At 42.1% G+C, this 24,138-nt stretch overlaps 1 protein-coding gene across 1 annotated transcript; it reads right to left on the bottom strand.

The window, feature by feature from the left end:
- Positions 1-1,456: 1,456 nt before the first annotated feature.
- FAN1 (FANCD2 and FANCI associated nuclease 1) lies at positions 1,457-23,294 on the bottom strand. Its single transcript, XM_084267960.1, has 13 exons — positions 21,728-23,294; positions 17,115-17,255; positions 16,373-16,568; positions 14,908-15,141; positions 14,277-14,408; positions 13,051-13,159; positions 12,229-12,348; positions 9,905-10,069; positions 8,835-9,003; positions 5,443-5,546; positions 2,929-3,123; positions 2,415-2,543; positions 1,457-1,675 (listed from the first exon to the last, which is right to left on the bottom strand). The coding sequence occupies exons 1-13, from the start codon at positions 23,013-23,015 to the stop codon at positions 1,538-1,540; spliced, it is 3,120 nt and encodes a 1,039-aa protein (XP_084124086.1). The 5' UTR covers positions 23,016-23,294; the 3' UTR covers positions 1,457-1,537.
- Positions 23,295-24,138: the final 844 nt, after the last annotated feature.

Below are 24,138 nucleotides of genomic sequence, written 5' to 3'. Positions count from 1 at the left end.
CAAATTCCCTGCATTCCAGAGATGTGTTGAGAAGCGTGTGTGTCTACGTACAACCAGGCCTGCACTGTGTGTGATGTGCACCTGCCTGCAATACCACTTTGATATTAACTGCCTTGCATTTGTAATGAAAATGTAGCAAGCAGGGCAAAGGTTTGGCTTACTTTCAGACAGAAAGACATTAAAACCAAAAAATTTCTAACATATATCTAAGCAAAGAAGAAATCTTCAATTTGCCTCTAACATAGGAGAGGGAAATCTGTACCTCAAATTGCTCTAGGCAGTAGGTTTCTAATGATGTTCCTGTGATGGTTTAGAGTTCACTATTTCAATTGAAACTAAAACCTTTGTGCCTGATAATGATTCTGATTAAAGTAGCAGTGCCAGGAGATTATAAAATCCTGATGCTGAGTTGTGAATGTGAAGTAAATTAGACTAAATAAAAGTTCATACCTTTCCACAGCGACGTTCAGGCAGTTTTCTTTCACTTCCTCTAACAAAAAAGCAGTGGAGGGGTGGGTGAGTGGTGACTTTTTCCAAGAAAAGCAGGGACGCTGTGCTTTAGGAAGAGGATTAATAAAAAGGATGTGTCGATGATCTTAATTTCTCACTACACTGTTACAGCCTCTCTTGCCTTCTATGCTAAGCAGTTTCTCATACCAGGAAAACTTGGTATGAGAATGCAGACTCCAGAGAGGAGCTCTGTGTTAAAATTAAGACAAACCCACATGATCTTGGTGTCTTGAGAGAACTAACCTTTTTGGTTCCACTTCCATTGACCGACTGACTTCTGAATGAGAAAAAACATCAATTGATATGGGGCAAAGCTGACTCTCATGAATGACAGGTTGCAAATGAGTGCCGTGATCTTGGCACAGAACAACTCCTGTCTAGCACCACAACTATTTCCCTTTTCTACAGACAGTACAGATACTCACCAAGGAAGAAGCTGTTAAATAAATCACCCTTTCATACACAGCAGCACATTAAAATGGCATTTAAACCCCAAAACGTTGTGCCTTACTCTGCCATCACCAACCAGCTCTATTTTTTTATTTTATATTAAAGTGAAAACCTGAAATCCTGACTGCAGCGTGGGGACAGGGAGAGCCTCGCTGGTCCCAACAGCCTTGGAAAGGTGTTGACCTTACACAACGTAACGAACTGGGGTTACACCGGCCCTGTGGAAATGATCAGGACCTGATGCATCACATTTTTTATTGTAGCCCATGGTCTCAGTTGGTACCAGCGGGACGGCAGCTGTTCCACTTTAGCAGGCAAAACCCTCAACTAACCTTTCACAGATAGAGTTACGGGTCGGGTATGGAAGAGAAAGGCTGTGTTGTTCTGCACACAGTGTGACATACAGTACATCCTCCTGATAGTCTTCTCAATTTATTTCTTACAATCAATCATTTGTGCTAAACATAACTACAGTAATGCTCCAAGAAGCCAGGATTTTAGAAGTACTTTTAATAAGCAGCAGCCAGTAGTGTGTTTAAAACCACCCAAGTTAGCCACATGATCAAGACCTCTATTGTCAGCTGAGATGTTTGCTTTTGCCCCCAACAGCTTGCACATGACAAACCTCTACTGGGGCGCCCAGCTGCTTCAGTTCGCTTAGCCAGACCATCTGCTTGTGGGACAGGCGGTCGTTGGGACCTTTCACTTCCACCAGCTAGAAAGAGAAGTGGAGGATTAGTTCAGGGATGAACTGAAAGATCATTAGCACCCCTAGACTAATGCAAGTGTGTTCTTTTAGGGCAGTTATTTGCAACAAAAATAATACAGTGGAATGGAAGGCCCAGTGGGTGCAAAGTTACTAATCTAAAATTTGAAGAGGATGAAATTTTATATATAGAAAATACCCACCAAAACACAAGAGGCGAAAAAATCATCATCTGCAACCTCACCTGTTTGGCAGATACTGACAGCCAGTAACCCGGCGTTCTAGAGGCCCAAGGCTGCTCTTAGCTGTGTTTGATCAATGTGTAACAAGTTGCTCCAGCAGCCGAGAGCTGGCCAGTAACTATTCCATTGCCATGCAAGAACCAAACAGTGGGGTTTTGTTTTTTTTCCCTCAATTTCTGTAAGCTGTGACAGCCATCCCCTGCTGACAGCAGTCAGAATGGCTGTGACTGACCAGTAGCAGTTGCTTTAGAGTCATTTTAACCAAAGCCCAGTTCTACAGCCATACCTAGCCACTGCTTGTGTTCCTTGTTACGCCTGATAAAGTGACAGCAAAATGTCATGAAAAAGCAAATAAACACAGCCCAGGACTTGCTGGGCAGATGAGCAGCAGGTTTAACTCCACCACCACAGGAAGATACATTTTGCATGGGGTGACAGCTGGAGGGTTTTCTAGCTAAAGGTAAGATCAGCTTTGCACTGAGTGTTTCTGTGCTCGCCCAACATACCTTAAAGTCGTTAGTGTGAGCACGCCACACAACCAGGTCGGGAAGGCCCCCTCTGCAGTGGCGCAGATCTTTGGAAAGCCGCCTGAAAACACCGCTCAGAAACATTCCTCCCAGGCACGACACAAGGCTCTGCAAGAGAAGGTTTGGTGGCTGACTTTTTGTTTAAAAAAATTCCCTGTACAGCCACTGCCCGTTCTCACAAGGACACTCTATGGCCCAGCTCTGCTTTTTGTCTTTAGGCACTGTAACAAAAAAAACTAAAGTAGATGTTACTACAGCAATTCCCCTGCAGTGTTCCCAACTACTGCTGCAGGAAAAGTGACATCAGAAGAGAGGAACAGTACTTGGGATTAGGGAGAACTGTGCTGCAGTCTGCGTTAAGGTCCTCACTCCCACCACTTGCTCGGCCCAAACTGTGAGTCTTAACTCAGCCCAAACTGTGAGCACACTCCAGCCGCGCATGACGGAATGCCAAGCCCATTCAGATGGCTCATTCTGGACAGCGGTTACTTACCTGAACTTGCTGGAGGGCAGTAAAACGCCCCCAGCTAACTAATGCGGCTGCTTTCCCCTCCTGAGCGGTCCAGATGTCAGCAACCCACTTTGCCAGTGTCTCTGAGGAAGCTGTATGAAGCTGCTGGAGTCTGGCCTCGATCACATCCCTCCTGTTCTCATAGAAGCTGTCAGTGTATAAATCCAGGGGGGATGTCTGTACACAAAGGTAAATACAGCTCTGAGGAGCTGCCTGCAAAGCAGCAAGTCCAAAGATGACAGTGCCCGCCATACTTCTCTTTCTTATCTCAACTACACATTCAAACACTGAGTCAATTTAACTTGAACATGTTCACCACATAAACCTTTATTAAACAGGAAAAGCATTGCATGCATTTTAGCACTGGATGCCAGTGCAACACATGCTGGCCACAGCCTAGTCTGACTGTTGGCTTTTGACCTCCAGACAGAGGTCAGTACCTGCTCACCTACTGCTCCCAAGCAGTGCGATTCTAGGCAGGATTTGCAATCAGTATCAAGACTGCTCAGTGTGAGGTGGGATGCCCAAAGCAGTGGTAAGACCAGGGAGGGCGTATCACTCAGAGCGCGTTATGCACGGTGCTGAGCGCGTTACTGCCTCATGTCACTGCGGACTTTGACCACATCTGAAAAGGGCAGTAGCCAAGTAAGTGCTTCTCTGGCTTTTCAACAATCCAACACAGACTGCTTAGCCAATGGCACATTTCAGCCCTACACAACCTGCTGCCACAGCTGGTCCCACCAACGTACAGCCTGGCTGTGCCTGAATCAGGTGGGCCTTTTGGTGCCAATGAGCTGTAAATCCCAGACGTGTTACAAACACACATAGTTTTGTGGTGTCTTGGGCTTTTTTTAAAGTGGGTGTCAGCTGCTTATTAGAGAGCAGAAAGTGCATATTCAGACATGTGAGAACTTCATAAAGGGCGGTTTGCACTTGCTAAGCCTATCGGTTTGTTGCCGCTCACACAGTCACGGCCTCTCACATGAAGAGCAGTTATGGCACAGGGAGAGGTACTTGTATGAATTCCATTTATTTGCCGAGCCTCTGGCCCTAGGGCAAGCACCTTCCTGGCCTGTCAATGAGCCTGCAAGTACCTTCATGTCATGTCCCACCTCAGCATCCCAAAGTAAGAGACACCCATAGTGCAGTTCTCTCTGCAAACAGTAAGTGCTCAGACAAGCTCAGGACTCAGGTAGTGAAAGCTGTCTCAAAGACCAGCCTGTACTTTCACCAAGTGGCTTGCCAAGGGCATGACCAAGTGCATGCATAGAAACATTAAGTGCTCATGGGTTAAGCAATTATTTCAAGCCATGGCTGTACAAAGACTCACAATGCCTATCAATCAACATAAAATAAAAAAAACTAGTTAAACTTCAGCTTAGTGGGCAGACCATCACTCGTATTCTTGAGCTTAGTCCTACTGGCCTAATACAGTAACTGTCTGATTCTCTACATTTTTACATTCTTTGATTAAGGGGCTATGTAAGGATTACCTTGAGGGAACATCTCTCCCTCTCTGCCAATTAAAAAGAGGTATTTGTAATGTTCATTAATTAGGGACACAGGCATCTCCAAAACACCAAGTGATATTTAACTCAGCTGCAAGGATTTCTACTTCATAGTAGTTAAAACAACAAAGGGGGCAATGACACAAGAAAATCTGCATGTTTCACCTCTAAAATGAGAAGACATTTCAACCTAAGAGATCTGAAATTGACATAGACCTTTTAATATCTTACAGTACAAATAAACCCAGTTAAGAGGACAGCACTGGCTGATCTAGCTCTTGGTCAGAGTTCCAACTAGAAGCAATGTCTTAAGGTGGAAGAAACAAGACAATTGTCTGGCCTTCTTCAGTTCTTCAGCAGCGGAGATGGCTTTTTAGGGTCTTCTCAGCAAATGTGATAAAAGTTTTCTAATCACAATTATTAAAACTGTTTCTAGCTGTAATGTGTAGGACGCGGGACATTTAGCTAAAAGCCACAAGTTCACCTGAAATCATTTGTCTTGGGGTGTGGCAGGGAGTTGTTGCTGCAGGGGGAGCATAGCATTGTTTGCTTCCTTCTTTGACAGGAAGGAAGGATGATCCCAAAAGCATCAACATGTTGTGGTGGAGGTGGTAAGAAACCTGAGTTTAAAAATGTAACTTCCCTTTAAAGGCTACTGAAAAGAAACAGCCTTTTCTTAATGGAAGGCATCATCTCCCAGTGAGCCGACCAATGTGCTGCTGTCGCAGTGTTCTTCCTATGAAGGACACTTTGACCAGTGAGTTCAACTACAGGCCATGCACATTCAGCCAGGTGAACCCCACCCGAGCTGACAGCGGACACACTACTTACCCAGGAGCCCGTTAGTAGCAAGCCCAATATAACAAATAGTAGAGCAAAGCAAACACCAAGCTCTAGCTGGAAAGCCCCTCCCAAATAAAATCTGACATGGCTACAGAGTCTCAGCAAGGGGTGAGGACCGGAACCAACGCAAGCCTTTGGAACCCACCTGGTAGGAGTTTCTGAACACGTCGGGGATGCCATCCATGAAGATGATGTCCCACATCAGAATGCCATACAGCGTGATGAACGTGGAGCCTTCCCCATGAATACCTACAAGAAAAAATGTAATGAAACCAAACATCAATGTCTCCAGCAATCTCCTATGAAGAGGTACTAACTCATTGCAATCCAATCCAGAAACATGCCATGTTCAGGTTCCTACACAGCTGAGGTGCAGCAGCAGCTGGAAATGCAGTTTATTCCACAGTTTGCTAGTGCTTTGCTTTCCAGGCCCGGTGGCCTTCACTTACAGTGCAGGGGTCAATGACTGTGCCCTGGCACAGATGAGATTTACTGTTCTAACTGTCGCAATGATAAATACGTCACAGTGTTGTCTATTATAAATATTAGATATGCTTTTTATTTTTTTACCAAAAAAGTGAATGTACTAATAACAAACTGTTACATAAAAGGTTTTCTATTATACATACACACATACCTGTATGCATACACACACATACATGGAGCTATAAATATATACATATATATATATATATATATAATGTGTGCTGCAAAAAGCAATCACTCACCACTAGCAGACTAATGCCCCCAGACTAAAGATGTAACACATTAATAACAAAGTGTTTGTGTATATGAAAACTTTTTCTATGACATGTACATCATACATTTGCATATGCACATTCATGTAATAGAAACCAAGGGGGTTTTTACACACACACAAAGAAATAAAAATTCCTTTTGAGTGGCTGTTTTTCCATCCCCTCCCCCAGCCCTGTAACATTAAATTGTCTTTCTAGCAGCCCATGGCAGTTGTTGGGCTTTTATCATAGAAAAGGACAATATGTATGCATACCCCCATATGAGTGCATATGTATATATACACATATAGTCTGCAAACACATATATGCAGATATGCATGCATGTACACATGCATACATCTGTACACAGACCATGTGTATATACATGTGCATACACCCATACACACACATGCATGCACACCTGTCTTTTGGTATATTTAAAATCCAATCCACTCAGTCACTTGCTGACCCCCCCTCCGCTCCTGCCCCAGTGGGCTGCAGGGGACAACTGGAAGGGTAAAATTGAGGAAGAAGAAAGGATCAAACCCACCACCCTCGGGGCATAGATAAAGGCAATTTAATAAGTGATGGGGGGAAAAAGACAAAAACATAAAGGAAGGTGTTGCAGGTGAGCACTGTGCAACCACTCCACAGCATCCATGTGCCAGCAACGCTGCTCTGGTCACTAATCTAAGCCACAGCAGCATACAGGCTACCAGGATGAAAATTAACTCTATCTAGTCAAAACCAGTAGAGGAATGTATGTATCACTAATGCTATATGTACTACAAATACAAATGTATTTACTATATGTCACAGACAGTAATAAGAATAGGTAGTATGTAACATATAGTATAGAATACTATACAGTTTACTGTAATAATACAACTGTTTAAGATTTCATATGTAGCTATAAATATATACTTGTCTATATTTATAGCATATAACAGCATGGTAGTTTATATAAATTTACATATGTCCCATATATATGTGTGTATATATATATGTCCTATATATACATATATAAATTAGTGGGTTATACTCATTATATCTCATATAGCCTGTATATGACACATTATATATTGCCTGCATTGTTATAATCTACATTTGATATATAATATATATTGTTATAATATTATAATTTATAATTGTCAACATTGTGTGCATATATTTATGGTATATAATTACCTCCTGCCTGTGGCATAATGCATACTGTTACACAGACAATGCTGTTGTGTTTTATCTGCCGTGTTTCTTTGTCTGTATTGTGGGAGCACTAATAACAACTGCCTGCATAACAGGTGACATGTTCTGGCCATGTGTACACATGGCATGCATTATGTCACGTACGTGCACGTATGTAGCTGCGCAGGGCAACAGGCGCACAGGGGTGTGTGTGTGCACACGGTTGTACCGCGGTGCCAGCGCTCACTCGGCCAGCCCGGGGGCCGCGCGGCAGACCGGGCTGTGCGGGGAGGGTCCCCACACCCGGGCACCCCGCGCGCGGCTCCTGCGCCCCGCAGGAAGGGGACCAGCCAGATAAAGAGACAGCTGGTAGGGAAATGACTCCTGAGGGTGTGTTCCCTAGGACAAGACCCCTTAAGCATACAATCAAAACAGGCTCTGCTAAAACAAAAAGACAGGTCATTGTTTTAGGTGATTCCCTTTTGGAGGGGACTGAGGGCCCGATCTGTAGGCCGGACCCTCTGCACAAGGAAGTCTGCTGCCTTAAGGGAGCTTCAGTTAGGGACTTAGCAAAGAGACTCCCAACCTTGGTCAGGCACACGGACTATTACCCACTTTTAATTTTCCAAATTGGCAGTAATGAAATATAAAAGAAAACTGAGGACCCTTAAGAAAGATTTAAGGGCCCTGGGAAGCACGGTACGAGGATCTGGAGCACAGGTAGTGTTTTCCTCCATCATTCCTACTACAGGGAATGGGGAGGGATGGAAGGAGAAGAGCCAGGAAGTTAATACCTGGCTCAGAGCATGGTGTGAGAAACAGAACCTTGGGTTCTTTGACAATGGGCTAGCTCAAGACTCACCAGCCTTGCTTTCCGGGGATGGGAAGAACTTATCCCCAAGAGGCAGAAGGATACTGTCAAAGAAGCTAGCGGGGCTCATTAATAGAGCTTTAAGCTAGATAAAAAGGGGGAGGGGGACAGGGCCAGGCTCGATGGAAAAAAATCTGGTTGTGGTGGTCAAGTTATCGGTGAACGGTGTGCTGGTAATGACCTCTGGTCAGCCACCCTAGTTAATCTGGGGGGTAGTGTGATAATTCAGAGTAGAAATGTCACTACTACCAATGGGCTAGGTAACTTAATCAGCTGTCACTTGGGAAACAAGGCTTCCCTGAGGAGCATAATCTCATGGCTGAAAAATTGAGACTTTTCAAAAGATGTTGCTATGGTTATATACTGTTTCCATGTACCAAAAATCAATGAAAGCCTACCTTTTCTTAATGACTCATTAAATGACACTGCTAGCATTTTACCCCTAACAAATAAACCAGTTGTTCACTGATAAGAAAGGCAAAGTAAACAAGAAACATTAGGATTTTTCCTAAAACATTTCAAAGCCCCTTAACGAAGGCAGCAAATAATTAAAAACCAGGAAGCAAGTCAGGTAGAAAATATGTATATGAGCATTTTTGTAAGGAAATTACGTATTAGAGCCAGCTTGGGAAGGAAGCAGAATCATACTAAAAACTCAATCAGCTAAAACTGCTCTATTAACTAGAAGGTTGGTTCTCTACTCTCAGTTATTCTACAGTGCAAAAACAAGCAAACGTTAGTTACCCTGATCAAAACCATTCTGCCTGTAATGAGTTAACGCCAGCTCCTCAACTGAGCACATGACTGTGGATACACTGAGGTCTTCACCACCTTCTTCATCACCAGTATCCTCCATTAGAAATACCGATTTTCCCATTCCCATCTGAGGACACAGCTTTCCTTTGATTGTAACCTGAACATATTAAAAGAACTAGTTAATTTCCAGCATCATATTTAAAAGGCTTTAGCCTAGGTATTTGAGTCTATCCTAAAACACACATTACTCCTTTTCAGTTTTCTTAAAACCAGGACTGATTTCCAAAAATCATCTAAATAAAATTGAACCTGCCATTCTCTTGAAATAATTTTCTTTAGCTTTCATAAACTGGCAATCTTTTCAGGAAAAAGAAAAGAGTCTTGCAAAAATGCTGTGCAAATGGGAATGCAGTCTTTCTATAGGCAGGACCAGGCAGAAAGAATACAGATGACTGAGGAGAGTGATTCTGGACCAAGTAAAAGGAGGACTGTAGGGAGACACACAGTGACAAGGCTGGGAAAGTGAGCCTCTGCTCTGACTCTGCCCAGATACAGTTACCTTTGCAACAGCAGGGAAAAGAACGAGCTAGAAAAAAATAAAATCCATTCCGATCTGATACGGGTGCATCATATTGCATGTCTGGACAGCACGTGTTTAGTATGCATAACTCCCAAAGTTCCTCTAAGAACCTTGCACTGGCTGAGCCGTTACCATAATGCTGCCAACACACGCAGGGTGCCAGTACTTACTCCTGACACAGAACGCTTGGCCTGAAGGCACCGGAGGCAAGGCACTGATCTGATCACACCCTTCAGACAGGAAGGGCCTGAGAGTGCTGCTGGCAAATCAGCAGAGTTAACAGCTGAGCAGGTTCCTAACACGTACTCAGTAACACACACCAAGATAAAACAGCGCATGCTGGCTAAGTCAGCTAAGCAGCTGACCATTCATTAAATAAAAATACACCTTTACAATGGACTTCTGTTTTAGAAACATACTTTTCCTGCAGCACCTCGTGAGTTGTTATTTCTCATGAACTGCGAGCAGCTTTACTCACATGTGTCACATCCTCCACAGTTAGGACTGGCAGATTATGAAAGAGGCATCTGAACTGCTTGCAGCTTGGCGAGTCTCTGATGCGTACGGCCCGCTGGTAGAGAGAGAGACGGTGCCCAGTGCGTACAAAGGGGTCTGCCAGCCCACTTCTAATGCAGTCAATGGCCTAGTGAAGAGCAAGGTAACAAGCAATAATTCAGAAAGACCTATGCACATCTGCCTGTTCTTACTAAGCCCAAAAGACCAACTGATTTAGGGAGCACACAAGTGTGAATGTAAGATAGAGCATGTATGACAGGGACACCTTTCTTACTGAGGTACTGTTGCTCTAACTATTATGTAGTACAGTACTTTGCACTTGTGGGCTTCTGGATTCAAACTTGCACTGGTACAGTAAGAAGGAAGTACTCTCCATTTATACTGATCAATACAGGGTTAAGAAAGCTGTAGATTCTACACAAGTGACCAGAAAAAAGGGCTGGTTCTAGGGTAAATCTGTTTAGTATTTTAAGCCAGTTTCTTACTGCAAGTAATATGGAAACAGGACCAGATCAGCTGTGCAAGAATGTACCTAGAGAACAAGTTTTAGACTGATGTGCTACTGCACTGAAGAACACCCAGGCTTAAATATGAATGGCAAAAATTAATTCGTGGTTCTGCTGTGGTTCTGACACTCTCTTTCCATGACTTGAGGAAGACACTTTGTCCTAATCAAAAAAATAAGGATCTGAGACTAACTCTTCCTTTGTACAATTTCCAATTCCAAATCTGGATAAACATTTATATAGGGTTATAGGATGCGAAAGAGACAACTACAGATGCATGACAGCCTGTGATAGTATTTCCATTTAACAGAGAATTAAAATGCAACAGAAGCACAAGCTTTTTAATCCCAATTCTCAATAGCCTTAGCGAGGCAAGGAAGGAACACAAAGGGGAAAAAAAAAAAAGCAATTCTGCTTATTTTAAATAACTACAACTGCTAATGTTCCTGGACTTTTTGCCCATTTTTCATTGCCAAGTTAGTCAGGTGTCGTAGGTGTCCACCTTCTCTGACTTTTAGTTAAAAGTTGATGTTCACTGACCTAAACAGTCCTACAGAGTCCATTTTCAATGAGTGACAGTGTTTCTCCTTTGTATGGAACAGAAAGGAAAATAGACACAATCTTGTGTACTCAGAAATCCTCAGACCAGCAGCTGATACAACTAGCACCTGCTGCTTCTAGCACTGAAAACTCATGGAACTGCAGCTAAGCCCTAGAATGAGTTAGTGGCTTCTATGCCTTGTAACTCTTGAAAAAAAAGTCTGTCAAACGCTGGTGCTGATTCACAAGGAATTCAAATGCACAGCCTGTACTGCAGCTCGCAGTTTTCTTTGGTTCCTTTATGTTCTGCTGCAGAAATTTTCCAGAGGTGCCAGAAAGTTCTGTAGAGATTTACAATAATCCTTGCAGGCAATCCTTGCCATTCCCATGTGGTTATTTTTCTCTCATTTGGCTACATGCCATCTTATCACTTAGGAAACCCTACAGACTGCTCACCATGTACATGCATTCCTAAAACTGTGAACAGCATCTTTCAGACCTGAGACTGGCAATTTTACCCACTGCACAAGGATGAATATAGCCTGTAATACATGCTATCTAAAACCATTTATGTTATTCTCTACCAGTCTGAGGGTGGTCAGTTATGGTTTCTCCTGTAGGACCACTGGAACAGTTTAAATTTGCAGTTAAAGGTTGACAACCCAGCCCGAACTGTGTACAAGTTACAGATTAGAAATGGGGTTGCCTGCAGCTCACCCCCTTACAGCAGAAACCCCACCCCAAAACTGGTCCAGATATATCAGACAACTTCCTCCTCACTGGCAAGTTACCCAGGGACTTCATTCTCTTAATCTTTTCTTTAAGAACATTCAAAAAAAACCCGATCATGTTTGGTTTTTCTGTTCCAAATATGGCCTCATCACAATTCAGGTTCAGAAACATAAGTGTTCACTACAAGAAATTTCTCTGCTTCTCACACATTAGGAAAACTGATACTGCAGAACAGCAAGGAAACCACTGCCTGATCACTACATACAACCCTGCATGCCACACAGTGTTCTTCTGTGCAACAGAAAAAAGCAGGCCAACTGAGAATGAGGGTACACTCGACAGTGAGTTTCTTAGGAGAAACTGGGTGCCTGACCTTGGGACTCCTACCAATATCTGTATTTTTAGGGCAGCCTACCTCACTGCTCTGTTCAAATGACGTATTTTTTTTAGTGTTGTCAGACAATGACTGCAATGTTTCCAGTTTGCCAGCATGTAGTTGTGAAAATACCTTCGTGGTGTTTTTCAAGTGCTGATGTAAATTCAGAGCTAGGCGATCCCACCATCGCCCTCTGCTGCCAGTGCAATACACATCCTGAGCCAGAAGAGTCTGCAGCTCCTGAACCGCTTCCTGTAGCAAGAGGATTGTATCTTTTATTAATTGAGTTTCATTACATAATTAACTTGTCACTTTCCCCTCTAATTACTGGGTGCTATAAAAGTTTGTCTCTGCACAATTCAAACCACATTTTTATTCCTGCACCTATGTATTCAGGTGCATGGGTATGTCTTAAAACTGCTACACAATAGGTACTTTTATGTAAACTTAAAGGTTACTTGTATTCCTGTATTCCTTACTGTCTATGAAACAGACCTGAATATTACTTGCTGCCTTTCTGCAGAGGTTAAGTCTTTTACAGAGCAGTCTGGTTTGCGTTAACATCTAAGTCGGAGGCTTTTGGAGATGTTCGCTCTGAAGGTGAAGAGGCAGAGATTTTATAGCAGACTATTCCTCTAAGATTTTATGGTTTAAAAGCAATAACTAAATCTAGGGTAACACAGATGTTTTTAAATAACAAAACAACAATGTATCAGCAACAGTTTTATGGCAGATTACATATGCTTAATCTCAAAAATATTACACAGAAATCAAAACAATTTATAGCTTTCTAAAGCAGCAAGGGAAAAAAGGCTTTTTTCCTTAAAATGAATGTGTTAGGAGAACTGCAGGAAGTCCTGGAAAACATTATCACCATTTTCCAGACACATCAGAAACATAAATTGATGTACAATGTTTATTAGACATGCATTCCTATTCACTTCACCACTTTACCTCATACATGTGAAGTCTCTGCAGAATTTCAACACCGTGAGAAAGGATTCGTGTATACACCCAGCCAACTGTGAAACGGCGCAGATACTCGGGTAGGACTTTGTGATAGCTGAAAGGTAAGAGCAGCTCAGATCAATTTAATGAAGACAATTTAAATTCTTATAATTCTCTTAATAAGAATACTTATACCTAAAGCTATTGCAAAAATCAAATGCCTAAAATCTGAACTGAAGTGAGTATGCCTGCTGCAAAGTCAGGAGCCCAAAGGTAAGAAAATAGTTTAGATGAGGCAGCAGGTACCAAGTTGCATTTGCACAGCCTGTTCTGGTTTCAATAGTAGTAGAATTATTAGTCAGTAAGTTTTACATCAGATGCAAACCAATAATTTATTACATCGTGCTTCATTACTGTCAACTTGTTATTTTAAGTCAGAAGGTGACCTTCAGAAACACAGCTGAACAAGGCTAGAAGGGGTATTTCCTGCCATGAAAGAAAGCTAATGTCAGCACCTCTACTTTTCAAGACAGTCTTTTCAATGTCTTATTGAAACCAAAATAGATTTTTCCACTGTCTTCAGTGTGAAATGGAACAGACCTCTAAATGACCCTATATGAGCAGTATTTTAAATCATTCGCCGTGAAAATGAATATAATGCTACACATGAGACTTCTAACTTTTGATGTATCATTAAGCCAGAAAACAAAATAACTGAAAGAAAAACTGATGAAGGATTCCTTCAAAAACAATACACATTATTTCAGTTCTCAGACCTTCACTAACATTTCCTGAACGACTCCCACTTGGCAGTTTGAAGAGATGAATAACCCAGTATGTTTTCCCATAACATCTGCAACATTCCTTTGTTCACAGTGAATTTAAAATGCTGCTTATTGCTATTTGTCTAAAAGCCATAAAACCAAACTATTACAAGAGAAAAATAAGGCTCTTGTTCTCTTGCATTGGCACACAGAACAGAAATGGTTTAGTGCTTTATCCATGCCTACCAATTCATTCCCAAGGTTTTATAAAAAAGGCCTTTTCATATAATCACTTAAAAGCTAAACAAACAACCAGGGAGTTCAAAGCTTTCAAGAACATTAAGGCTTCTAAATTTATCAAGCTTGAATAATATCACTAGTGTATAAGCCTCTCTGAAAAGTATCACAAAAAAGATAACGCACTTAATAGTTCTGTATGAACAGAGTTTACAGCTTCCAGTTTACTACCTCAAAGAGGGGTGATTTTTCACTTCATTCCAGGTTTCTTTAGCACACGTATATAGATGATTAGCTTCTTCCCAGTTCCCATTTACCATCGCAGTGGCTATATCATTTGACAGATGAGCAGCAGTTGCATACCTAAAAGAATAAAACATAATAGGTCTATTAGGTTCAAAAAGCATTTATAGTTAAAAGAAATCAATTCCTCCATGCAATAACTTTTAAATCCCTTCCAGTCTTCAAAGACATCGAGCAATACAGCCAACTTTATTCTTGATCTTGTAGGATCAGCAGAGTTTAAACCACCAAGGTACATTAGGTTTAAAATTACTTTGAACAAAACAAAAAATACATTCTCTGGTTTAGAGTCCATTCTAATAATCATCACAGCAAAGAAACAACTTTCATCAGCAGATGATCACAAAGCAAGTGAATATGCTATTTTGGTTCAAAATGCCAGCCACTGTGAATGACAAGTCCTACCTGGATACAAAAATGCTGTTAAAATCACTGCAGCAGTGTACTTCTACCTGTTTACATCTCAAGTTCTACATGATGAATTATTTGCCTACCAGAGTACTGTCATAAAGCTTTTCAGGACATCAAGAGATTCCCAACCTGCCAAAGCTCCTCCTACCTGATAAGATCATCTCTGTCCTGGAAGACCTGCGTTCTCCTGTTCACAGTGTAACTGGGGAATACCATACGCCCCATGTTTACCATGAGGACTGTGAAGAGCTGGCCTTGACCAGCACTACCAGCTTCATCATCCTCCATGGACTCAGACAGAGAAAACAGCAGCAGAACTCGAGAAAAGACAGCCCGAGGGCCTTTACAGACCCTGACACATTTTCCAGCCAGCTCCTTCACTCTGAAAGGTCAAATAGAATAATTAAAACAAATGGTTTTTACCATCACTTATAAAAAATTAAATACATGGAATGAAGTATGAGAAATTTTTTTTCCAAGCCAATCAATGTGTAAACTTGATTATCCTTGAAAGAAGCACCTTGAGAAACTATATAGTGCATGTAACTCCTAGTGAAAAGCCAAAGAAATGCATTAACTGATAAAAAGTTTAAGGGCAAAACTTCAAGCAAAGTAAAATTGGAACTAACTGTCCTTCGGGTACAGCCACTCCTGTTGCTAGGCCAGGAAGTACCAACAAGCAACAGGATATGGTTTGCTGCTGGGGCAACATTAACAGCCCACAGTATGAGATCCCTTGTTTTCGGGTATCTCCATCAGCACATCTTCATCCAGCTTTGTCATCCAAGACAAGGTTTCTGTTTCTTGCACACAGGAAAGCACAGATTTAAAAAAGGACTTGCTCTGATCTCATGGGGTAACTAGGATTTCAGCTGTCACCTAAAGCAAAGAGCATTATGCTCCCAAAGTTGATGTGGTCGAGCAAGTAACTGTCAGTGACTTTTTCTTGCAGTACAAGCACCAGGGCCTTCTTTGGAATGTCACTTATTTTCCCAGGTTCTTTTCCATTTCCCAAACACATTTTTTTCCCAATATTCTGAAAACAACTTTATTTGTTAGATATTTATACAAATTATAGATCATGCATCACCATGTAGTTCAAATATTTAGTAATGAAATCTCAAGTGATACTGAGTATTTTCATACTGAAGTTTTCTGTACCTGGATTAGAATGAGGAAACAACCACAACTCCTCAACTGAAAACATTCTTTACTTATCACAAAGTCCCAACATCCTCTAACGCAAGAGGCTGTGGCTGTAATTCCCCTCTTTGTGTGGGACCATATGAAGTGCAGTGCTGCTGCAGATGCAGTGTTTAACAGAACGGGCACACCCAGAGGTCCTGCTGTATTTTGCAAAGAAAGATCCTATCGATCTACTTTAAGGAAGCCAACCACACTACGCAAACGTCCTAGCTGTGAAGCTCTACGCTAGCATTAGGCCTCTGTTTTGGCATAAGAACACTTTACTAACTCATAATAATTCTTCATGGAAGGGTGATTTTAAAGTTGTTCATTAATTCACTAAATGCATTCCTCTCTTCAAGAGGCATCTAGATTTAGTCCTTTGAAGTGTAATTCCATTCACCTGCAAAATTAAACTCCAGAGTTACCTTTTTAAAATCACTGTCCTAATACCAGTCTGACTCCTGCTGAAGACTGAACGCTGTTTTGCCAACCTCAGAAGATCATCCACAAGTTGCTGTTTCTGACCATTTGGGTTTGGCAAATGAAAGATCTTTGCCAGTGCTTTTAGCTCAGGGACTGCAAGCAAGTCCAACCCTTCACACAGGTCTTCCAGTTCAGATTCTAAAAGTAAAATAATCCACATATATTCATTATGAACTACATGTATACACTCAAGCAACAGCTCAAAGTATAGTACATTCACATAACCTAGTACTAATCTAATGATTTGATTCCTCAGACATATATTATCAGTGCTAGCTACTTCAGCTTGACATCTGCAGCAAGTGTTGGAGGTCCAGCCAGCCAGGGACAGACAAGGCCATGAACAGGGTGCCTGCAAGCCAGCTCAGGGCAGTACTCACAGGTACTGGACCAATGTGCGGAGGCTGCGCAGGTCAGCGTCCGAGATAAGGCTGGTGAGGACAAGTAAGGCCTACTGTTGCACTTACAGCCCTGACATGTATTTAGCCCTCCCTATTACCTAATTTGCACTAACTGCGTTCATTTTTAATGCAACAGAACGTAACTCATCTACCTTGAAACCTTTATTCTGCTCCTAATTCTCTTCTCAAGGCAGAGGCAAGCATCTAGTGCATTGAACTCCAACACGACCCAACCAAAGCTTTCAGCTGTAATATCTTTAACATCTATTAACAATGGCCATACCTGTTTGCAGAAATCTGGCTCCAGCCAGTTCTTCAATTATTGGTGACAAATCTGTACTTATCTCTCCATACTCAAGTTTGTTGACCTTTAACCAGTTCAGCTTGCGTTGAAAAAGTCTCACATATAACTTCTGCCCACCAACTGCAAATTGCATTTAAAGCAGGAAATGATAAGAAGAAAATTAAACTCTAAAACATAGGACTATACATAATGACAACTTTACCTGGAAAAAAAATCACTTTGATGTGGATATCCTCTAAACCACATCTTAAATCTGCCCATGTTCTGGGAGCAGACTTGGATACCAGAACTTAGCATTCCAAGTAAGCATCGCTAATTAGACTCTTTTAAGGTTTGTACGTAGAAAATCATTACAACGCATTTTGTTGGTAATGAACATTTCTCAAAGGCATTTTGGATGTGCTTACCCTTTGAGAAATAATTTTTTTTTCTAGGAAAAGACAAATTCATTTTTCAAACTCTGCATGTTGTGATGTTACACAGATCTTTTTGCTTTCTTGAACAGTCATTTAATAACCTACTATTTCACACTCGGGAACAAAAGTAGCTGTAGTCTGACAGAATGATTTCACAATCACAGAATGTGTAATGGGTCTCCAGATTCCTATTTTTCAAAGATAAGCTTCATTTTACTAATGTATCTACTGAAAATGAAGGGGAAAACCCTCCTGTTTATTTGATTTTTATCAGGGAAGTGGTCTCCTACAGTATCTTTCACAAATACTTCTAAAATTCTAACAATGCTGAAATTCAACAAAATGGCTTATTAAATGTTATCTGAAAATAGTCTAGCTAGTTCAGCAGCTTTCTGAATATTTAATTCATCCCCCATTAACGTCTTCACCCCTGTTTTTATTCAGTTTTATTAACTATTTTATCCCTATCTGCTGCTGCTGAACTCAAACTGATCATTAATAAAAACAGCCTTATCTCTTAAAGGATTTGAATGACAAATAGAAGAATAAAAATGTATTCTGCAAGTAATCAGTTGCTTTTTAAGCATCCTGTTCTGCAGTACATTACCTTTGAAGGTTTGGGGCTTTTTTTTTACTTTTGCAGGTTTTAAGAAAGTTTCAGGTGTATCACTGAAATATTTTTTTTTCTAAGTACAAATATCAGCAAAAAGATGCAGAAGATCTTAGAAAAAAATCAGCCTCTATGATTCATTAAAATCCAACAGAAAACAATTCCACTATTTTTTTCTTATTCTGTTTTCTGTATTTTAGTTGCACTGATGACTTTAAATCAATGTCTCTTGGAAAGAGAATTTCACAAAGCCTATTAAGGAGTGTCACTAGAACTGTGTGCTTGCATTCAAATTCTCCCACCTGCAACATGCAGCGGAATTGAACAAGGGGAGTACACAGAGTATTTTTGTAATGCTACACCTCAGTTGGGACAGATGACTTTGCACTGCTCACTACTCATTACACCTGCTTTCCCCTACCATGACTTGCTGCTTCCAGTATTTTAAAAATTGACAGCGCTCTAAATCCAATACAAAGGACATCAACTTTTGAGAAAACTGGACTGGAAGGAAGGAAGGACGGCTTCAAATGGAATCCTTTTAAAATATAATTCCTTTTACAATAAGCATTAGAGATAACTCACTGAAGAATGGTAGGTTTTTTAGCATAAAATAATGAAATCCTGGACAATACCTTTGTTCAAGCAACTTTATGGTATTACGTGGGTGTGAGGGTGTTGTTGTGGTACTGTAACTGAAAAACAACACTGGCTTGGGTAGAAACTTCTCATGGGGAGCAGATAACCCATCTACCTGAACTTCTAAAGTGTTCTAAGATTTCTTGGGCAAAAGCATCCATCCGTCACTTGGCCAGAATTCATCTAACGGCTTTGTGCTGTCTGATCGTGCTGGTGTTCCCACCCTGCATGCTTTACTTGTGGCTCCAGCAGTTAGTGCAGACGTGGATTTATCAGCACCACTCTGCAATAATTCTTTCCGCATTGTGAGGTCTGTGAGAGGGCAGTGCTGAAATCACACTACTGAAAGAGAAACAAGCAATTTGTTTATTTAACAGAACAAGTTACTATCACCCAGCAGTGTTGTGGTCTTCCAGAGGAAGGAGAGTGGAAATAAGGAAGCTGTATCCTGAATGTCTCCTTTAATGTTTCTCAAAGTAGCCAAAATCTGTATCCACTAATGACCTAACTGAAAACTTATTCCTACATCTTCTGTGAATGTAGATGACATGCATCCATTTCTTGCCTCAGAAAGCAAATAACAAGAGTTTTGTTGCTTATATTTCATTCTTTCTTTATATATATTCCCTTTTTAACCACCACAACATAAACAAGGCATTTCCAAGGTGTCACTATACATGCATTTAGACAAGAGAAACTTAACTTTTAATATTCTTATGGCCTTGAGTGCACCAACAAGCTCTACAACCTCATCCCAGCCCCCACAGGTTTGTCTGCTTGTGTTCAAGGTCAGCTCTGATGCAGTGCAGCTGTGAAGCTGGGCTCAGGTTGCTGGGAATTGCTGTGGGAGGCTTTGTCAGGGCTTTCCCCCACTTCCTCCAGACCAGTACTTAAGCTCAGGCTGGTAGCTTGCACTCTTGGCTGAGCTCTGCCTTAGTGTGTCTATGCCCAGTCAGATGCCTTCCTGGCATGGCTGTACCTCACACCTGCCTGGTCACTACGGCGTTGCCTGAAGACCTGCCACCACTGCAGCATGGCTGACTGCAGTGCTGGATCCACTCTGCTCTTCTTTGGGCAATGTGGGCTTGTGCCCCTTGTAGGTAAGGTAAGGATGTGGCCCCTGTCTGCCCCCTTTGGCTCCTGGCTCATCTTCTCATGCGGAGTACTCTGCTCTTGCTGCTCCCTGACAAATACAGCCCTATGTTAGGATCTCATCTTACAGTACTTTAATTATGTTAGTATTGTTATTTTGGTTTTAAAATGCTTGGCATTACTGCATAGTTGTAATTACTACACTATAATCTGTAAGAGCTTAACTGTGACCAGGTAACCACTGCAGCAATACCTGTAAATGCAGAGCTCTGTGTCCTTCTCAAGAGTATCTTTACCTTTTCAGAATTTCTTTCTTAGATCAGCTCAGCTGACTTTTCCACTGAGACAAATGAAGAATGATTGTATGGTCCTTGCAAGCTACTAAACTTAGCAAGAAGATCTTCAAAGATGACTTTCTGAGATTGTCCCAACACAGTTTAGGTACTTCCCAGAGAAACAAATAGGTGCTGACACAATTTCAAGGAACTGAGATTGGAGCTCCTTAAGGGCTATATTTCTTCCTAAAAAGCTTAAGCAAACACTTCTTACTTTTTTTACTCAATTATCTTCTGTCCCATGGTGTCAATCCACAGTATCATCTGGAACTTCACAGTAGCAAACATTAGGAGACTAAGTGGTCTGAACAGCTTTGTTCCACTTTGCAATGGCGCAACAGCCTAAAGACTGTTGTACGCTAGTGCAGAAAAAAGGGTATCATCTGCAGAGAGGAAAAGGACTATAACAAGTCTCACACGGTGAAATTCTAATCAGCTTAACTAGCCAGTTAAGCTGACCTCAACACAATGTATTAGTAAGTGCAGCGTGCTTCTGATATGGTTGGGTTTTATTTTTACCAACAGGTATGCATGGAGCTGTCACCCTGTATGCTCAGCTCAGACATGAACAGAGAGCGAGCATGTATCTGAAAACATATTGCCCTGTAGCTTAAAACAATGGAAATGACTATGCCTGCAATGTCTCGAGACACAAATCTTCTGGTGGAAGTTTACAAGCTTATTTCCATTTTGATGCTCCAAGTCTGCAGCTCAAGTGCTGCTAAAACTACTTCTAATTACGGTTTAAGACAAGTTATAAATATACATTAAAAAATTGGAGGGTTCATTTGAATTTGCACTTTTGCCATGTGTTTACCATAAAACTCACGTGAGAATAGGATTCAGACATGTCTGCTCTGAATCTTGTATAATTATGCATGGCTTAAACCTCCAATATTCTGGCTCCCACTGAAGTAACTAGGAGTTAAAAGTGCTGAGGAACCCTCAAGAAAATGACTGTTAATTGGTAACTAGCAGTACAGAGACCGGATAACAATCACACGGATAACCATGGATTCACACTAAGCATGAAAGTCACCTACAAATGTGCTGGATCAAAGCTCACAAACATTGCTTCAGAGAGATTTTTTTCAAGGTCTCTGTATCCAGCATTGGCCTCTTCATAACCCCATTTTGTAGAATTTCCACATACAATAATCATCAAAAGCTTGGTGTTAACTGATACACTTTGCTGTAGGTTTCCTTCTTTGGGAATGTGCTTAAATGCAGCAGGAAGTTGACTTAAGATCCTAAAAGTAGTATTAAAACAGTAAAAAAAATGCATTAAAAAACCCCCCAGAAATATACATAATCAATCTATCCGTATTTCTTACAGGTCTCCACTATTTATTATTACCTTCAATTAAAGCAAAATTAGTAAATCTACCTCCAAGAAGCCACCACAGCTTCTTCCCTTAAGGAATTCATATCAAGTTAAATTGCCCATTGGTATAGCACTCCTCACCTAAAGCTATGTTAACAGTTAAGGAAGAAATGTACCTGATAATGTGCAGAACTTGTTTATGATGTTCATGTCTTGGTCATCAAAGAGTATGACATCATCTTTGTTCTCCAAGACTGCTTGCAGCACCACTAAAAAGTTCCGGAGGTAATATGGGAGATTGGGAGAGCTGGGCACAGAGGTGACCTCGCTTATCTTGTCTAAAATGTCCCCAATGGAATTCTGAAATTCCACCTCTTCCAAAGTTTCTGACCAAGTATGATCAACCTCATCTTTAAAGTCTTCCTGAGCTTCCACAGGAAGCAGCTGTGTATCACCCTTGCTGGAGCAATTTTGTGTACCATGGGTCACTTCTGTCTTGGAAGAAGGAAAAATTGGAGTGTAAGGCTGAGTCTTGACTTCCAAACCACTGGTCAGTTCTGCTGACGTATAAATGGCTAGATGTGTTTGGAGTGTCTCAGGACCGAGTATCACACCTCCGGACCTACTTTCTGTTTTGGTGCTCCCTGTACCAGTTGGTAACCCTTTGCTGTTGATGTTATCAGCTGGTAATAACTGAACAATATCCATGAAGCCATCTCCATTACATTTCATTTCTTCTTGAAAATCAGGTTCTTCCTTTGAAGAGCGTTGTTCCTGGCACACACTCTGAGCAAGCTGATTTTCTTTCTGAGAACTATGCCCAGCGTGAGTATCATCGCTCTCCTGTGCTGCAGCACCTGCGCACATATTGTGAACAGCTGGAGGTGAAGAGTTTATCTCTCTATACACAATCTGTTTTCTTCCCTGAATACATCGTCTTCTGGACAGTTTAGATGACAAGGTTCCCAAGGGGACTATTTTAACTGTTTTAGCCTGTGGTTCGTTGTTAATGCTACATACTGAACTGCTGTTGCTAAAGTAAGGACTGATCTGTTGTGCTGCACTCCCTTCTGTTTTCGGTAAGTGGCTTTTGAAAGGACTTGTTTCTAGACTTAAGGATGTTTTGGAAAAATATGAGCTGGAATTACTCTGCACGTTTGCAGCTGGGGGCGGCTCATTCCTAATAGAGTTGAGTGTTGAGTCGATGCCAAACTCACCATGGTTCCTCTGACATGTTTCATCCATGTGCTTATTTAATCCGTATCTTGGCACCATTTGCCCACAGATGGGACAGGTAATTTTGGCAGGGGGAACATTGTTAAAAAAGGAAATAATAGAGGAGGATGCTGAAGGTATAGATGGAACCCCTTTATCTTCCAATTTTTTTGGTGTTCCTTTTTGTTTCTTCTTTGTGCTGAGCGACAAATTTACTCGTGATCTTTTAATATCTGAACGTTCTGCCATTACAAAACTTCAAAGCATTTACCTGGCACAGGCAATGCCATTCAGGCCATAATTTCTTATTCTGTACTAAAGAGAAAAAAAAAAAACCCTAGAATTGTCTTGTCTTTGCATTTTCTACCTGTAGTCCTCTGACATGCCTCCAAGGGGAAAAAAAGATGCAGAATGAAAAATCTTCTAAGGTACCAAAGGCAACCATGATCAGCAGTGAAGGAGGGAAGAGGAAATACCCGGTGGCAGTGCTGCACCCGGCTTCACGGCTTTTCGAATGCAAGTGCTAGTTCACACTGTAAACGCAGCGGTCGCTGGCCGATGCAAACGAGAACCTGAGAGGACAGGGTTAAGTCCTCCAATTGGCGCGGTCATTTGCTATTTACAGGCTGCTGCTGTCTGGCGCCAGCGACCCGCTTCTGCCGAGCCTCCAGGCCGCGCGCGGGTCGACTGGCGGCCCCAGCCCCTCCTCCGCACGGCGCAGCGGCAGCGGAGCTACCGGCGCCTCCCCGCGCACTCCCGCGGTGCTCCCGACGGGGACGCCGGCGCCTCACGTTTGTGAACCCCCCGCCCCGCCTCTCCCCACGCACCGGGGCCGCAGCCGAGCGTCCCTCGGAGCGCCGCGCTCAATGGCCGCGGCGGGAGGCGGGCACCCGGGCCCGGCCCCGCCTCACGGCACGCAGCGGCCTGCCGCTCGCCCAGCGCCAGGCCAGGGCAGCGCATCGCCGATAGCGAGGCGCAGGCCTGGGGAGCAGAGTGCGGAGCTCGGGACCCGTTTCGGTGAAGCACCCTGCCCGCCTTGAAACGGACGGTTTCCTTTCACGGCAAAGGAGTGGCGAAGCTCTTTCTTCGGAAAAGGAAACTGTAATGCTCTTGGCTTTGGTCAGCCCTTGAGAACTCCCCTTCAGTGTAAGGTAACGGCTTACTGAGTTACTGCAGGCTGAGAGAGCTTCTGTGTCCTCCCTGCTTGGTAATCATGATTACCAAAGATGTTTTCCAATTTACACTGCCAGGCTCCATCTCAATAAAGGCTGTTACTCCTGCAATACACACACAGCTATTACAACAGCACACACTATAGCGTAAAAAGACCATACAGCCACAACCCACACAGTAAGTACTCCATGTGGTTATT

The sequence above is a fragment of the Gallinula chloropus genome (assembly GCF_964237585.1).
Source record: "Gallinula chloropus genome assembly, chromosome: 9".
Classification (NCBI taxonomy): domain Eukaryota; kingdom Metazoa; phylum Chordata; class Aves; order Gruiformes; family Rallidae; genus Gallinula; species Gallinula chloropus.
This window is presented reverse-complemented; position numbering and strand designations above follow the sequence as displayed.

Bases quoted from the DNA above. Each gene is read 5' to 3' on its own strand.
- FAN1 (XM_084267960.1), bottom strand. From the start codon at position 23,015: ATGGCAGAACGTTCAGATATTAAAAGATCACGAGTAAATTTGTCGCTC. The intron at 14,409-14,907 runs GTAGGAGGAGCT...TTATTCTTTTAG, and splicing joins GACAGAGATGATCTTATCAG to GTATGCAACTGCTGCTCATC. The intron at 12,349-13,050 runs GTAAAGTGGTGA...CTCTTGCTACAG, and splicing joins AGAGACTTCACATGTATGAG to GAAGCGGTTCAGGAGCTGCA.